This window comes from Carcharodon carcharias, chromosome 4 (genome assembly GCF_017639515.1).
Source record: "Carcharodon carcharias isolate sCarCar2 chromosome 4, sCarCar2.pri, whole genome shotgun sequence".
Classification (NCBI taxonomy): Eukaryota; Metazoa; Chordata; class Chondrichthyes; order Lamniformes; family Lamnidae; genus Carcharodon; species Carcharodon carcharias.
In genome coordinates this window covers 141,043,724-141,060,972 of record NC_054470.1, presented here as the reverse complement: position 1 = coordinate 141,060,972, position 17,249 = coordinate 141,043,724, and the positions used below count along the sequence as shown (strand labels likewise).

At 46.0% G+C, this 17,249-nt stretch overlaps 1 protein-coding gene across 1 annotated transcript in view; it reads left to right on the top strand.

Moving 5' to 3' along the window:
- adgrv1 (adhesion G protein-coupled receptor V1) overlaps positions 1–17,249 on the top strand; it is a 723,938-nt gene that overhangs the window by 441,525 nt on the left and 265,164 nt on the right. The window contains 2 exon segments of the mRNA XM_041185339.1: positions 1,772–1,911; positions 4,215–4,375. Of these exon segments, the coding sequence (XP_041041273.1) occupies positions 1,772–1,911; positions 4,215–4,375 (301 nt within the window).

The window sequence follows — 17,249 nt, the reverse complement described above, 5'->3', positions numbered from 1 at the left end:
TGGAGGATGGCCATCCAGCCCAGAGGCCACCTGAGTCAATTAGGTGACTTTTTAAGGGCCTGTTCCTACTGCTACTGGTATTTTACAACTCTGGCGGCATCCCTGCAGGCTTCAGGAGATTCCTCCTAATCAAGCACTCTGTGGCCCATGGTGAAGGTGGGGTTGGGGGGCACTCCCAGCAGCAATGGCTGCCTCATGACAACTCTGCCCCATCCTCACCAATCTCCCTGCACTCTACAACCCCTTATGCCCTCCCCCCTCCCCTGCTGCTACTTGACTGGCCCCAGCACTCCCAAATCCCACTCAATTCTTTGGGAGGATGACCTGCTCCCATTACTTCCTCTCTGCTAGGTGCAGTCCCAGCAGTGGCCACAACTACCTGCTGTGCTGCTGAGCTGCCAGCCTTCCAATTGGCCAGCAACACTTGGAGATGGGCACCTGTCCTTTAAAGGGACAGTACTCCCAGCGGCAACTAATTAGTTATTGGACGGCTGAAAAATGCAGCTGGGCATCCCACGATAGGCTGAGGCGGTTGCCTTGACTTTTGGGCTTGCCTTAAAGGCTCCCGCCACAGCAACAAAATTACAGCCATTGTTGCTAACATTATTACTCCGTATTACCCCAAAGGAGTCTGTACTGGGGCCTCAACTTTTTACAGTTTACATCAATGACTTAGATGAGGGCAGTGAAGACATGGTAGCTAGATTTGCAAATGACACAAAGATAGGTAGGAAAATATGTTGTGAAAAAGACATGAGGAGGTTACAGATGGATATAGATAGGTTGACTGAGTGGGCAAAGATCTGGCAAATGGAGTTTAATGCGGGAAAATGTGAAGTTGTTCACTTTGGCAGGAAGAACAAAAAAACAGAATATTACTTAGATGGAGAACATCTGCATAATTCTGAGGTGCAGAGGGATCTAGGTGTTCTGGTACATGAGTCAGAAAAAGTTAGTATGCAGGTACAGCAAGTAATTAAGAAGGCTAATGGAATGTTATCCTTTATTGCGAGAGGGATTGACCCTATAAGTAAGGATGCTATACTTCAGTTATACAGGGCATTGTTGAGACCGCACTTTGAATACTGTGTGCAGTTTTGTTTTCCTTATTTAATGAAGGATGTAAATGCATTGGAGGCGGTTCAAAGGAGGTTTACTAGATTGATACCTGGAATGAGTGGGTAGTCTTATGAGGAAAGGTTGGACAGGCTGGGCTTGTTTCCACCAGAGTTTGGAAGAGCGAGGGGTGATTTGATTGAAGTATACAAGATACTGAACGGCCTTGACAAGGTGGCCGTCGAAGGATGTTTCCTCTTGTGGGTGAGTCCAGAACTAGGGGGCACTGTTTTAAAATTAGGGGTCGCCTGTTTAGGACAGAGATGAGGAGAACTTTTTTTCTCTCAGAAGGTTGTATGACTTTGGAATTCTCTGCCTCAGAAGCTGGTGAAAGCGGGGTCACTGAATATTTTTAAGGCAGAGGTAGATAGATTCTTGTTAGGCGAGGGAATCAAAGGTTATCGGGGTTAGATGGGAATGTGGAAATTAAAACACAAGAAAATCAGCCATGATCTTATTCAATGGTGGAGCAGGCTTGAGGGACCGAATGGTCTACTCCTGTTCCTATTTCTTATGTTCTTATGAGAGATTAAATCTTCAAAGTGATTTGCTTTTGTTGAAATAAAAGGGAACTGTTTAGTGTTGTTTTAAATAAGGCTGTTATTATTATAGCCCTAAAAATTGACTGTCTTTTCTCGTTCCTGCTGCACCCTAGATATTTTCAGCAAGTTTAAAGGATCGTGGTTCACGGCCTCTTGTGGACAACAATGAAATAACTTTTCAAATTCACACTCTAGACAGTCGCATTGTTCCACACAGATCTGCATGTCTTCTGTGGAACCAAGCAGCTGAAAGGTGCAGTTATGAAATAGTTGATTTTGTATGTTGTTTAACAATTGTATTATTGTAATTAAATGCACAAGGTAGAGGAATAAATATTTAACTGTTATATTCCACTTCAGAAAAATTTGGTTTCAGTAATTTTCCTACAAACATCAACCTGTATATGTCAGAAGGAGCATAAATTAGGTTGGGACTCAGTCATGCTGAGTCAGCCCCACCAAAACGCTTGTCAAAAAATCACCATGTGCATCCCAAGATTTTTCCATCCATCAAAATTAATGGGCAGAGGGTAACAGGCCACCAGTCACATGATTTTCTGAAATTCACTCTTGATGGGAAAGGCTTCGGAGCGATTTTAATCCTCCCATGATAGTTGGGGAGGGTTAAAACAGCAAATTTAAAAGAGCCTGACCACAATATCCTCTGCAAAAGCTCCTGCTTCTATTTTAACCCAGCTGGTTTAGGGGTACTCAAGTGACCTACTCTGGAGAGGAAGGTCAGTGATTTTACTCATTCCTTAATTTTTGACAGCCATATACAGAGCTCGGAGAATTTGGCAGCTAAAAGGGAACAAGAGCAGTGGATCCCAGCAGGCGGGTGCTCTTCATTGCATCATTTGTGGTCCAGAAGGAGCAGGAGTGCTTTCCCTGACCCCTCAAGCAAACACGCTGCCACGAGCGGCAGACTGCCTCCCAATTGTCAGTCTGGCTACAACCTCCCCACCCCACCAACATCTTGCAATGTCTCTCATCTCTCCTTGCTCCTGATTGTTGGTGTGACCCCGCTTCTGTACTGGAATGTCTCCCGGTTAATGGGTACCATCCCCAAAAATCCCTGGTTCCAAAAATCCGTTCTCCTGCTGGCTCTCCCATCCAGCAGCAGGCCAGATTGACAGGCTGGTCAAATGTCAGGAAACAGATTTTTTTTAAAGTGATAATGAGGGCCCATCATTAAATTTACAGGACTTAGATGCTCCTGACATTTCTGGGTTTCTGCCCATTGCTCCTTCCACACCTCCCCAGAAATTTCATAGCCTTTGCACCATTTCTGTGCAAGCAGAGAATTCACCCTGTCTACCTATCAGAATGTCCATATTGTTCACTTATATCTTCACTTGGGAAAATTGGTGTTAATAGGAAAGTAAGGGCCTAAAAATGAGATCAGTAGCCTTACCCCCCTGTTAACCCTGATGATCAGCTTGCCAAATCTTTTACAGAGGCCTGCCAATGAACAGCTAAGCGCCTACCTAAAACAAGCAAATCAGAATCTAATGGAGCAGTTAGAACCCCAGTTGTAATTTTAAGGAAGGTATTGATGGAGCTTGAGGCAGTAGCACTCCACATATGTATCGTAACATTCCAATCAAGAAACATCAGTAAAATGTTTAAATTTAATCGTTTTTTGGGGCAACTGTAGAGCGCTCCTCTTGGCTGCACAAAAATAACACATCCTGCTGCCTGCCTGACCTCGGCCCAAGCATCTGCCCAAGCACCTATCTGCAGGTCACAGCTGGCATGCCAACACCCAATATCCTTAAGGCTGAAGAGTGACGTGTAGCATCAGAATGCTTGCTTATCACAGCAGCTCACCTGCCAAACTTCAAAAGAGGCCAGAGCCTTAAAATTGTAAGTGCCTTTTTACCAGTAGAGCAGGTGACCATTCAGCATGCTCTCCTGCCCAAACTTCAAAATTGATCTCAGTAAGCACACTTCATGCTGAAGCAGAATGACTTGGGTTTGAGCCTATTTGTCATTTGTTATGTTTTGTTTGCTTACTGGTGGTTCAGAGCTTCACCCAGCAGGAGTACATAATGGGAAATAATGCTGCACGTGAATGAATGAAAATTATGGGCTGCAAACATGAATTTCTCTGGTAAGCTCTCTCAGCTGAATTTATCAATTTATAAATAGATGCATCCTTTGTTTTGGTTATTGGCTGTGAGAGGGTAACTTTAACTGAACCCACCATGTGGGAAATTGACACTCAGATCAGTTCCCAATTTTACTAGATTAAAATTATTCTATAGAAGCCCATCACTGTGATTAAGAATTTCTAAGCCAAGTTACAGGCAAACATACATGGGTGGAATTTATTTTTGCCCAATGAGTAGTGCACACTCTTTCTCTCTCAAGTAAAAATCCGACTTAGTTTAGGTATGACCACAGCCAGACTAAATACTGTCACGTCCTAGAAGTTAGAAGATATGTGGCATTCAACTGACACCACTCAGAAAAATTGCTTTTTTAGTTCAGTTTAACACTTGAGATGCTAATGTCTTCTGACAAGAATTCATTACTGTATATTTCTTTTAATAGCTGGCTATCGGACAACCAGTTCTGTCGAGTGATTGAAGATACCAGTAACTACGTAGAATGCGCCTGCTCACACATGTCCATCTACACGGCTTCTGCCCAAACAGACAGTCTTTCCTTATACAATGAAGCCTTCTTTGCAGCTGCATTTATTTGCATTTCAGGTATTTGGAAATGAAAGTATCATTTGGAAAAACACATGATCACATTGCATAAGGTTGCTGCTGATTGGCCAGTGTAGAAAGAACAGTTACCCTTCCAAAACTGTAAGGGAAAAGGTTAAATTTTAATTATCTATTTCCCTGAGTTTACTTCAGGTACTAATTTAAAATGCTGTAATTGCTGACTTTCCCTCACTTTACACAAAAATCAGCCATAACGAAACAGCTCATAACAAACTTTGTTAATAACTGTCTATCATTGTAAATAGTCTCCATGGTTTTGGTTTAAATATCTGTCAATATGAGATTCAACATCTATGAAGCTTTGTTAATTCTCACAAACTTGTAAAAACAATGTATGTCTCTAGTGCATTCTATATAGTCACTGAGTAACATTCAGTTCAATTTAAAAAAGACAAACTCCAGTCACAGCATCCCAGACTTCCACACTGGGAATGAGGATATAAATCCTAACTTCACCTGATAGTTAAACTTAGCTTTTTGATCATATTTCATCCAATTTTGAAGAAGTTACTGGGCGGGTAGTGGTGCCAGTCTTTAATGTCCACCCACTTCAGTGCCTGCCTGATTTTCCACTATAATTTCTGTTGGATGTCAGAAGCTTGCTTCCGTAGCAGCTGCCTCAATGCCTTCATTTTCCATTCCATTGCATGAGTGCTCTGCTCGAAGGCAGGCCCTTGGCTCATTGTCTGCTGATGCTTCATCCTGAGCCATTTTTCTTGGCAGTTATCTAAGTGATGGATTGCCATTGCTTTCCATTCTCAGGAGCAGGGCGAGAAGGCAGGCCCCAACTGTACCTCAGCCAGGATGGGAATTGAACCCCCACTGTTGGTGTTATTCTGAACCACACACTAGCCATCTAGCCAACTGAGTTAATTAGCACCACACTTCCATTTTAAGGAACTCTTTTGTGCGAAATAATATGGTAATGCCACAAGTCCCATTTTTCATCAAAATCATCTCAGTCTGCACCATTTCACATAGAATTAGAGTTTGCAGCGCAGACACAGGTCCAACTGGTCCATGTGGTCTTTATGCTCCTTATAGGCTTCATACCCCATCTTACTTCCTCAACCTATAAAACTGACATCCAGGATGAAAATAATACAATTGGCAGAATTTTCCCGTTGGCGTGCAGAGGCAGATCCGCACGCCGATGTGTAAAACGACGCGCAGTGATGTCGGACAAGCGTCCCGACGTCACCGCGCACCATTGTGATATTTTGTTGGTCTGGCGTGCGATGATATCCGATGTGTGTCCGCCATTAATTAACAGGTCACTTAAGGCCCTTGAGGGGCCAATTGATGGTGATTTTTCAGCGCCCGTGTGATCTTTGGGTTGGTGCACGGGCACAATGGGCAGGCTGGTAGAACATATTTGTATAAACCTCATCCATGGGCGGGATAAGGGGGCTCATTGGGGTTGCAAGTATGCTCAGTCAAATATTGATTTTTCAAAGTTACTGATACTTGCTTGTGTGATCTGCAGTACTTCAAAATGCATACAGTTGCTTGGTCTGGACTCACAAACTACCGATCAGCACTCTGCAGTGAGGAATCTTTTTTGGGCTTGCAGGTTTCAAGAAGCATTCCCTTAGCTGGGAATGGAAGCTGAACTCTCCACAGGAGGCACCTCCTCTGAGGAGGAAGGGAGGGCTAGAAGTGGGAGGAGGTTGGGAGTGCACATTCAGTCTCCAGGGGAGCCACCTGGAGGTCAGGCGCAGGCACTAGGGGTGCAGAGCCAAGAGGTAGCCCAAGGCGGAAGGGGCCACAGAAGACGCCACTATCCTGTTGCCAGGGTGTACAGGTGGTGAAACAGCTACCTCAATATGTCTGAGGTGCAGTGCCGAAGGAGGCTCCAACTCTCGAGGGAGACAATCAATTATATCTGTCAGATGATTGGCCCTGAGAGCTCCACAAACTGTGTGGGTAGATACCCCATGCCAGTGGCTCTAAAGGCCCTTAACTCCAATGCCTCTGATTCCTTCCAGGAGTCGGTGGGTGATCTTTGCAGTGCCTCCCAATCAGCTGTCCACACATAAGTCAAGCAGGTTACAGACGCTCTGTTCAGGCATGAACTGACGTTCATCCACTACCGTTAGGACCAGGCAAGCCAGACACAGTGAGCCAGAGGCTTCACGGCCATTGCTGGCTTCCCCCGCGTCCAAGATGCAATAGACTGCACACATGTGGCCATCAAAGCGCCAGCAGTTAGCCGGGTGCCTTCGTCAACAGGAAGGCCTTCCACTCCATGAACGTGCAAATAGTCTGTGATCACAGGATGCTGATTCTACAAGTCTGTGCAAGGTACCCAGACAGCTCCCATGACGCCTACATCCTCAGACATTCCCAGGTGCCGAGGCTGTTCAGTGCTCCAGCCCGGCTGGATGGATGGCTGCTGGGTGATAAGGGCTATCCCCTTAGAAGCTGGCTCATGATGCCTCTCCGCCATCCAGAGGTACGATAGGAGCCACACCTCCACAAGGGCTGCGGTGGAGAGAGCCATCGGTCTTCTCAAGATGTGTTTCCAATGCCTAGAATGCTCAGGGGATGCACTCCAGTACCCCCCAGATCATATGTCGCTGATAGTGGTTGTATGCTGCGCTCTCCGCAATCTTGCACTGAAAAGGGGGGATGCTGTGGATGATGAAGATGTTGACACATTGGCTGCGGATGCACACGATGAGTCCAGCAGTAATCCAAGGATGAGCACGCACAGAGAAATGCTGAGGGGGTAGCCGCTGACCCAGGCATACTGCAGGGAGGCAGACACACGGGAGTCTTTAATCCAACGATCATTCAGCTAGCACACCACATATGGACCTCCAGGATAAGCCTGGGCTGTCGGCTCCATATTCAAGATCTAATTGCAAAATCTGCCTAGTTAGGAACATTAACTAAGGTCTTTGTTAATAAAGCTGAATGTCCCACAAAACACTCTCCATTATTGAAAACCAACCACCCACAGAAGAAAAGAGGCACCCTCAGCCATGGTGATATGTCTGAATTTAATATTGCAACCAAAGAAACTTAATGAAACAAAATGACAAAGGTGTTAAAAATCACACCAACTCATTGCAGACCAACACGTAAGCACTAGTGATAAATCCATGGTGTGCCTTATGTTTACATTTTTGGGTGCTACATCTTGGTGCTGACCCCTTGCTGGGAGTGGCATCTGAGAGAGCCTGCTAGCTCTGCTGCCCTTTTGGACTTGATGACCTTGATAGTCGTCCTCTGGCCTGTGAAGCCTTTGCTGGTCTCACCTGGAAGGAGCACCCAGTTCCACAGTTGGCATTTCCCCAGTCATCACAGCCTCACCAGATGCAACGGTCATTGGCAGAGGGGCAGAGGAGCTGCCGCTCTCATCGTGAGCACCCCGAGAGGAGCTTGCAGAGTCGACAGGCAACGGCTGCACTGACGTGAGGTCACTTCGGACCTCCCTGTTTACCATGGATGGATGGGCACCAAGCTAGGAAACTTGGTGCCCAGACGAAGTCCCACACTGGCACTGACCAGCTGACGTCAATGCCGATGTGAGGGCTTGCTGGTCCGAGCACATCCCCAGGAAGCCCTGATTGGTCTCCTGGAAGAACCTCTTCGCGAGAGTCGCCACTCTCTCCATGGAGGACGCGTGGCGCTCGGCCATGAGACTCATTGCTTCAGCAATAGTCCGCACATACTCCTCCACCATGGACACCAAGCCAAGCATAACCTCATGTATCTCCACCAGATGCTCCTTAACCCCATGGCCACATTTCCTACGCTTGCTACATCGCAGACAACTCCAGAGGCACATCATCAGGCACCGACTGAGCATATGCCTGGTCCCCTGCAGTCCTCCAACTGCTAGCACCATGGGCACTCGGTGTTTCTGCCAGTTCTTCCAGTGACTGTGAAGTGCCCTCACCACTGTGCCCCGGCACACTAGCTGATGTTCTAATTTCCACCGTGGTGCTTGTATCTGCGCTGGTGCCTGCCTGGCAGAGATGGTGTGACGCATTCAGGGCCCTCAGGCGTGAGAGGGGGCCTCTGCTGCTCCTCCTCCCAGCCCTACTCTGCTGATGCTGAAAGGAAGAACAAGGACATTAGATCAGTTAACGTGGAGACAGTGTCAATGTGTATCCCTGTCTTCTGGATCATTATGCACTCATCCTCCCATAAGCAATGGTCAAGCCATGTTGCAAACTACAATCACTGAACATTCAGCACTGCCATGGCTGTTGGGAGAACAATGGTGACCTCACTGCTGGGCAAACATACCTGCCTGTGGCACCCCAGCCTCACCGACATCAGTGGACCTGGGTGCATGGCTTCTCTCCAAATCTAGGGCCTCCTGCTCGAAACTGCTGAGAATCGCTAACTGTGCTGGGCCGCCGCCAGTCCTCACCTGCCGGGCTGCATTATGTGCATTCTTCTCCTGAAAAGGAGAGAAGAGCATTGATTTGTGCAACTTGTACCTGGACTCTCTTCATGGATAGCCCACCTCAACCAGAGCAGGACATTGCAGGCCTCCAGTGTCTTCTCACCCCACTGCTGCCAAACACTCACACAACGATGCTAGGCTTGTTCCTCCCCCCCGCCCCCCCAACTCCTTCCACCCTCTTGGCCAAATGCTGCCTACATCACATTAGGCACCACACGGTCTAATCTTTCATAGCAAGGAAACACAAGCATGTAGAACGCAGAGGACAGCAGATCTATCGGCCACCTTGAAGCTCCCCTCCCAGCATATCATCACCCTGACATATCCTGGAATTCCAGCACTGCGCCTAGGTGCAGCTCCTCCAGGTTGCCTCCAAAAAGTAATGTGGGTCTCAGTGTGCCACATGTTGCAGGGGCAGAACCCATCTCTTCACCACCCTCTCAAAGTGACATCAGCATGGGCAATATCTGCTGGCCCACCCAGCAAAGGACACATGATTTCAATGATTCAATGCAGTCATTACACTCAGACTTGCGGTTGTGGGGGGGTTACCAGGGGATAAAGCCTACCTGCTGGGTTAAGTGACCAATGCCAATATGGTACTCACTCTTCCTGAGCGCAACAGGTCATTGAAGCGCTTGCAACACTGGATCCAGATGCACCGCACCACATCGCGGGAGCTCACCACCTCCACCACCACCTCCCAGGCACGTTTGGTCATGTCGGGGGGCCTCCTCCTCCTCTCCTGGGGTACTAGGGCCTCTCGCCGTGCTGCCACCTCCTCGAGGAGGGCAGCAAAGCAATCAGCAGAAAAACAAGGGGCACAGTGCGCCCCTGCCCTACCCCCCTGCCTGGCCTGCTCACCAGCTGCGCTCTGGGGAGCCCTTCCACTGGCCATGATTTGTCAGCCTTTGAAAGACTGCAGCAACTTTTTAAAAAAGGCCAGCAGGTCGTTATTTGACCTGGCAGCCATTGTACTCCCGCTGCCCTCAGGAGCCGCGATTCACACTGGGCGGGCTTTAGTTGGCCCGCCCGTGTAAAATGGCGGCACGGATCCAATCGTGGGCAGCGATCGGGTCCACACCTGTCTGCACCTGCTCCGCCCCCCTGCCAACCAGAAAATTCTGCCCAAAGTTACCGAGGGATTTCTGGAGTGTCAGATGTGCCATCATTCAGATGAGCCATTAAACTGATGCCCTGTCTGCACTCTCAGCTGAATGTAATCAGTACTCCTCCATGTTGAGCATCACTTGGAAGAAGCACTGAGGGTAGCAAGAATGCACTCTGGCTGGGGTACAATGTTCATAAGCACGACTGGCTTGTTAGTACCAATACTAACCGAACTAGTCATGTCGGAAGGACATACTTGTCATACTCGGCCTCTGGCTGTTGGTGAGAGAACCAACATGAGGGAAAAAGCTATTTGACCTCATCCTCATCAATCTATCTGTCTCAGATTAATCTATCCTTGACAGTACTGGTAGGAGTGACTGCGGACAATCCTTGTGAAGACAAAGTCCCTCTTCAACACCAGATCAGTTTGGCATTACCTACAATGTTAAATGGGATAGATTCAAAATAGATCTAGCAGCTTAAAATTGAGCAGATGTGAGGCCATCAGCAGCAGCAGAATTGCATTCCACCACATTCTGTAACCTCTCAGCCTAACATTCCCCTCAATCCACCATTACCCGGGGACCAACCATGATTCAGTGAGGTGTGTAGGACAGCATGCCAGGAGAAGCACTAGTGATGGGAGGTGTCATCAACAGTGCTATCAAGCAGCACTTACCAGTAACATGGTCACTGATAATCAGGTTGGGATCTTGTGGGATCAGTTGGCTTCTGACCTCATTACTGTCTCGGTTCTTGAGCTGAACTCAAGAAGACAGGTGAGAGTGACTGTTATTGACATCAAGGCATAATTTGAGCCTGTGTTGTATTAAGCGCCCTAGTCAAATTGAATCAATGGGAATCAGGGGAAAACTCTCCACTGATTGGAGTCATACCTAGCACAAAGGAAGAAGATTGTGATAAAAGCAAAATACTGCGGATGCTGGAAATCTGAAACAAAAACAAAAATAGCTGGAAAAACTCAGCAGGTCTGACAGCATCTGCGGAGAGGAACACAGTTAACATTTCAAGTCTGTATGACTCTTCATCAGAACTAAAGAAATGTAGAAATGTGGTGAAATATAAGCTGGTAGAGGGGGGTGGGACAGGTAGAGCTGGATAGAGGGCCAGTGATAGGTGGAGGCAAAGAAGAGATTGCCAAAGATATCTTAGACAAAAGGACAAAGAGGTGTTGACGGTGTTGATATTATCTAAGGAATGTGCTAATGGTGACATTAAGGGTAGAAAGCAGGACAAATAAGTGTCAGATGGCCCTAGTGGGGGTGGGGGAAAGGGTCGAAATGGGCTTAAAGGTGGAGATAAAATGATAGATTTAAAAAAAGGTGGGAAAAGAAAAATATATTTTAAAAATATAAATTATTGGAAAAAGGGGGATCGGAAAGGGGGTGGAGAGAGTTCATGATCTGAAGTTGTTGAACTCAATGTTAAGTTCGGAAGGCTGCGGAGTGCCTAGTCAGAAGATGAGGTGCTGTTCCTCCAGTTTGCGTTGAGCTTCACTGGAACATTGCAGCAAGCCAAGGATGGACATGTGGACATGAGAACAGGGTGGAATGTTGAAATGGCAAGCGACAGGGAGGTCTGGGTCATCAAAAGAAGATTGTGATTATTGGCGGACAAGCGTATCAGACCCAGATCATTGCTGCAGGAGTTCCTCAGTGTAATGTCCTCGGCCCAAACATTTTCATCTGTTACATCATTGACCTCCCTTCCATCATAAGGTCAGAAGTGGGGATGTTCACTGATGATTGCAGTGTTCAGTTCCATTTTCAATTAATCAGATAATGAAACAGTCCATGCTTGCATGCAAAAAGATCTGGACAACATTCAGGCTTGGAGCTGATAAGTGGCAAGTAATATTTGCACAACACCAGTGCCAAGCAGTTATCACCTCCAAGAAGGGAGAATCTAACCATCTCCCCTTGTCATTCAACAGCATTGTCATCACTGAATCTTCCATTATCAACCTCCTGGGTTTTACCATTTATCAGAAATTTAACTGGGCCAGCTATATAAATGTTGTGGCTACAAGAAAAGTCCGAGGCTGGGAAATATGTAATAAAAACATAAAATGAAAAACTCAGCAGGCCCAGCAGCATCTCTGGAGAGAGAAACAGAATTAACATTTTGAGTCCGTATGACTTCTTCAGAGCTCTGAACACTTCTTCAACCCTGAAGAAGAGTCATATGGACTTGAAACTTTAACTCTGTTTCTCTCTCCACAGATGTTGCCAGACCCTGCTGAGTTTTTCCAGCAATTTATGTTTTTATTTCAAATTTCCAGCATCTGCAATATTTTGCTTTTATCTTAGCTAGGAAATCTGTGGTGAGTAACTCACCTCCTACCCACCATCAACATGGTGCAAGTTAGGAGTATGATGGAATACTTTCCACTTATCTGGATGAGTGAAGCTCCAACAACACTTAACAGACTTAGCACCATCCAGGACAAAGCAGCCTATCTGATTGACACCTCACCCACCATCTTAAACATTCACTCCCTCCGCCACTACAAGATGCACTGCAGCAACTCACAAGGCTTCTTCATAGCATCTTCTAACCCCGCAATCTTTTCCCTGCCTAGAAGAACAAAGGCAGCAGGAAAATGGGAACACCACCAACTGCAAGTTTGCTCACATCACCCTGACTTGCAATTACATCACTGTTTCTTCATCATAGCTTATTCAAAATCCTGCAACCCCCTACCTACTGCACTGCACGAACACCACATGGACTGCAGCAGTTCAAAAAGGTGGCTCACCATCACCTTATCAAGGGCAATTAGGGATGGGCTGTAAAAGTTGGGCTTACCACAGGTGCACATATCCCAAGAATGAGTAAAAAAAAATGCCCCTGAGCATTTGAGTTGGGTATAACAGGTTTTGCCCTGGATCTTATCAATTATCATTGTTGTCTCATATCATTTCAAGATGCCACTCTGTAATATAAACCAAACAGTTATTTACAAGTGCATCAGCCAAGTCACAGATGCAATGTTCTCCACAACTATTGGGGTATACTTTGAAGCCTCCTGACCAGTGGAAACAATCAAGTAGTACAAAGATCGTAGGCTATGAACTATTGCTCCTTGCTGCAGAAACTTTGGCCGTGGAAATGTTCTCCTAGGCCCACCATTGGATGGCATTATCGGCTCCCTGATTCAGGATGCAGGCCTATTTAAAATATGCATAAACAGGGTTACCACTTAAAGTATCATGGTGCAGCAGAAGAATCTCTGAGGAAATCCATCCCCTTAACATTGCAATGTGACCAGTGAAAAACTGTGGGATGATTGTGTACAGAAATAGCACGGATTTGTATTAATCTTCTGTGATGTTCACAAATCAGTTTACATTGACAGAATTAATGTCCTCCCTGGTTACTAAAGCTGCTAACCCATCTTCGGGTGCCTTAATAGCTACACGAATGCCATTTATTAAACCCTGGGCATGTAGGAAGCCTGTCACAGCTGCAAATCTCAAAGCTGTCTCATTCTCATTGTTGGCTTCCACAAAGAAGTCAATGCTTTGGTTGACTGTGGAGAAAAGAACATGTGTTACCTCCTTGATGCAGCTGCATACTACAGACAAGGAAATATGGATGATGTCCCCTGCAACAGCCAGGAAAAAACCTGAGCAGTGGACCAGTAAACACAAATCCCTGCACAGATCAGCAACAGCCGGTTTGGATTTTTTAAACTCATTCATGGGATGTGGGCATTGCTGGCTAGGCCAGCATTATTGCACATGCCTAATTGCCCATGAGAAGGTGGTGGTGAGCTGCTGTCTTGAACCGCTGCAGTCCATGTGATGTAGATAAACCCACAGTGCTGTTAGGGAGCGAGTTCCAGGATTTTGACCCAGTGACATGAAGGAACCGCAATATATTTCTAAGTCAGGTTGGTGAATGACTTGGAGGGGAACTTGCAGGTGGTGATGTTCCCATGTGCTTGCTGCCCTTGTCCTTCTAGATGGTAGCAGATACACATTTCTGCTACTGTGCATTGGTGGTGGAGAGACTGAATGTGTACAAAAATAGCACAGATTTGTATTAATCTTCTGTGATATTCACACATCAGTTTACATTGACAGAATTAATGTCCTCCCCGGTTACTAAATCTGCTAACCCATCTTCAGATGCCTTAGTAGCTACACAAATGTCATTTATTAAGCCCTGGGATGTGGTACCAATCAAGTGGGCTGCTTTATCTTGGATGGTGTCAAGCTTCTTGAGTGTTGTTGGAGCTGCACTCATCCATAAATTGGTGAGTATTCCATCACACTCCAGACTTGTGCCTTGTAGATGGTGGACAGACTTTGGGGAGTCAGGAGGTCAGTAACCCGCTACAGGATTCCTAGCCTCTGACCTGCTCTTGTAGCCATGATATTTATGTGACTAGTCCAGTTCAGTTCTGGTCAATGGTAACCTTCAGGATGTTGAAATTGGGGGACTCAACAATAGTAATGCTATTGAATGTCAAGGGCGATGGAAATGGTCTAGTTGGAAATGGTCATTGCATGGCATTCATGTGGCGTGAATGTTACTTGCCACTTGTCAGTCCAAGTCTGGATATTGTCCAGGACCTGCTACATTTGGACATAGACTGCTTTAGTATCTGAGGAGTCACAAAAGTTGATGAACATTGTGTAATCATCAGCGAACATCCCTACTTCTGACCTTATGATGGAAGGAATGTGATTGATGAAGCAGCTGAAGATGGTTGGGCCTGTGAAGCATAACCCCCTGGTATAGTGCTTCTCAGAGGTATCTAGGAAAATGACTCCAGGCTAGATGAGCTCAGGCCTTCTTTGACCAGATCCCTCACTTACTTTGTTCAACAGGCTCACCTTCTGCTTCTCCTGGTTTTTGCTGTTGCTTCTCCTCTTCTTCCAAATGTTCCTTCATCCAAGGCAAAGAAACAAGAATGGCATCTTGTCGAGCTGTGAGTGCTTACTCAGAATGAACAAGGCAAAAGGAAAATCAGAAAAAACTAATATTCTAAGTCAGAAATGCCTTGGCTATCCACTAAGCACAACCCCACAAGCTTTCCCTTGACCTGCATTCCTGTAACTGGGAGCCTATTTAAATAATGCTTTCAGCCATGTCAGCAGTCCACCCTTGCTGTTGCTAAGTGGGGCCAGGGGTAGTGTGGTCTGCCTGACTGGGATTGGGCATTGGGGTGGATCGAGAGGGGAAGTTGATGAGGGTGGCAAGAGCTGTTGCTGCAGGGGCAGCCATTGCCGCTGTGGGGAGGGGGCATCCATGCACCACAGTATGCCTGATTAAGAGCCTCTTCCCCAACCCACCTTCCAAAAGCCCACTGGAAGGCTGCCAAGGTTAGTAGGCAGTCTCCCCACACAGTGGATGGCTCATCTGCCACTTGGAAAATGTCAGGAGCAGTAGGAAGAATCCCTTAATTGCCAATTAAGTGGTTCGATTGACCTCTTGGTGGGAAGGCCAGCTTCCACCTTTCCCGCTGCTGGTAAAATGCCATGGAGGCAGGAAGGCAACGGGTACTCCAGACTTCCCTCTCCATTTTACCAGCCCCCTCCACCCATCCCATCCCTGGAGGGCTGATAAAATCCAGCTCTTAAGGTTGTATCGGAATTGTTAGTAAGTCATAGATTTCAGATTTTGCATGCATAAATGAAACAATCACCTATTTTTGGTAGATATCACCAGAGTCAGCTCCAAAGCTTAAATAATGATTGGCAGATTGCTGGTGGGAACAGTTCGGCATCAGCTCTCATTATTTTAACAGTCCATTTACCCTGTTCCCATTGGGCAGGTTAGGTTAAAATCTCAGTTCCTGTTTCCAATACCTGGGGCAGAATTTTATGGCCTCTCCCACCGGCAGGATTTTCCAGTCCCGCCAAAGTTGATGAACTTTTGAATGGCTTGCCGCATGTTTCTGGCCCTGCCCCCGCCGCGACAGGACCTTGGAATTCCGCACGTGGAATTTTCCATAAACACATTGACCTTGCATGTGCCATAAAGCCGGTAGGAATTTTGTTTGTCCCTTGTGCCCTTGGAGAAAATGTAGGTTTCAGACTCCCTAATGAGTCTTTTTCTTGACTGAGCTGCTACAATGAACACTTTGTTAACCTGGTGGAGAGGCATCCTGTTAATTGATGTGAAACAATATTGGTGACAGCAGTGAACAGTCTGCATTCAGTGTGTGACTGAAGCTGAATGATGTAGTGATAGGAAAGCAAAGGAAAAAAAGATAAATAAAGGAGAAAGACAAATAATCTGCACATTGTTTCTCATTCAAATGAATAAGCTATCACATGAAAATTTCTTTCCAGCACATCTACTAATTCGAGGGGAGAGCTCAGATGGAAAAGTTGTATCGATAAGTTTGAAAACAACTGAAAGGGAAGAGAGTAGCGTAATAGTCAGAAATTGTACATTAGGCACTACAAAGTGAAGGGGAAACTCAATGATGTAAACTAGTTAAACCAGGAGAGAGAAATAGGAAATGTGTGAATAAAACATGAGAGCAGATTGACAGGCTAGGGTGTGTGGCCCAAATAGGCTTTCTTTGTACAAAGAGTATAAGGAATAAACTGAATGAATTGTGGGTGCAAGTTGAACTCAGAAGGTATGTCATGGTGGCCATTCCTGAGACATGATTACAAGACAGTCAGGTCTTGGAATTAAATATACCAGGTTATAAAGTTTACAGAAAAGATAAGAAAAATAGAAGAGTGGGAGGAGTAGCCTTAGTAGATTAAGGATGTATTCACTTCAATAGTAAGAGAGCAATAATTACAATGTAAATAGGCAGTTGAGACTTTTTGGATAGAGTTAAGAAATAGAAAATGATTTAAGACTCAGGATTAAAGATTGTAGTGGAAGTTGTGTGGAGGTCCCAAGTAGCAGCTGTGGAGTGGTAGGTTGTATAAGTGCAAAGATTAGACAAACATGTAGTAAAGGCAGAGTGGCTTTAATGGGGGATTTTAACTTTCACATAGGTTGGGACAAACAGATAACCACATGCAAGAAAGTTAGTGAATTTATTGAGTGTGTCTGGGATAGTTTTCGGTAACAAACCACACAAGTGTCAGGTCAAAGACCATCTCCAACAAGAGAGAATTCAACCATTGCCCCTTGATGTTCAATGGCATTACCATCACTGAATCCCTCGCTATCAACATCCTGAGGGTTACCATTGACCAGAAACTGAACTGGGCTAGCCATATAAATACTGTGGCTACAAGAGCAGGTCAGAGGCTAGGAATAATGCAACAAGTAACCCACTTCCTGACTCCTCCAAGCCTGTTCACCAACCACAAG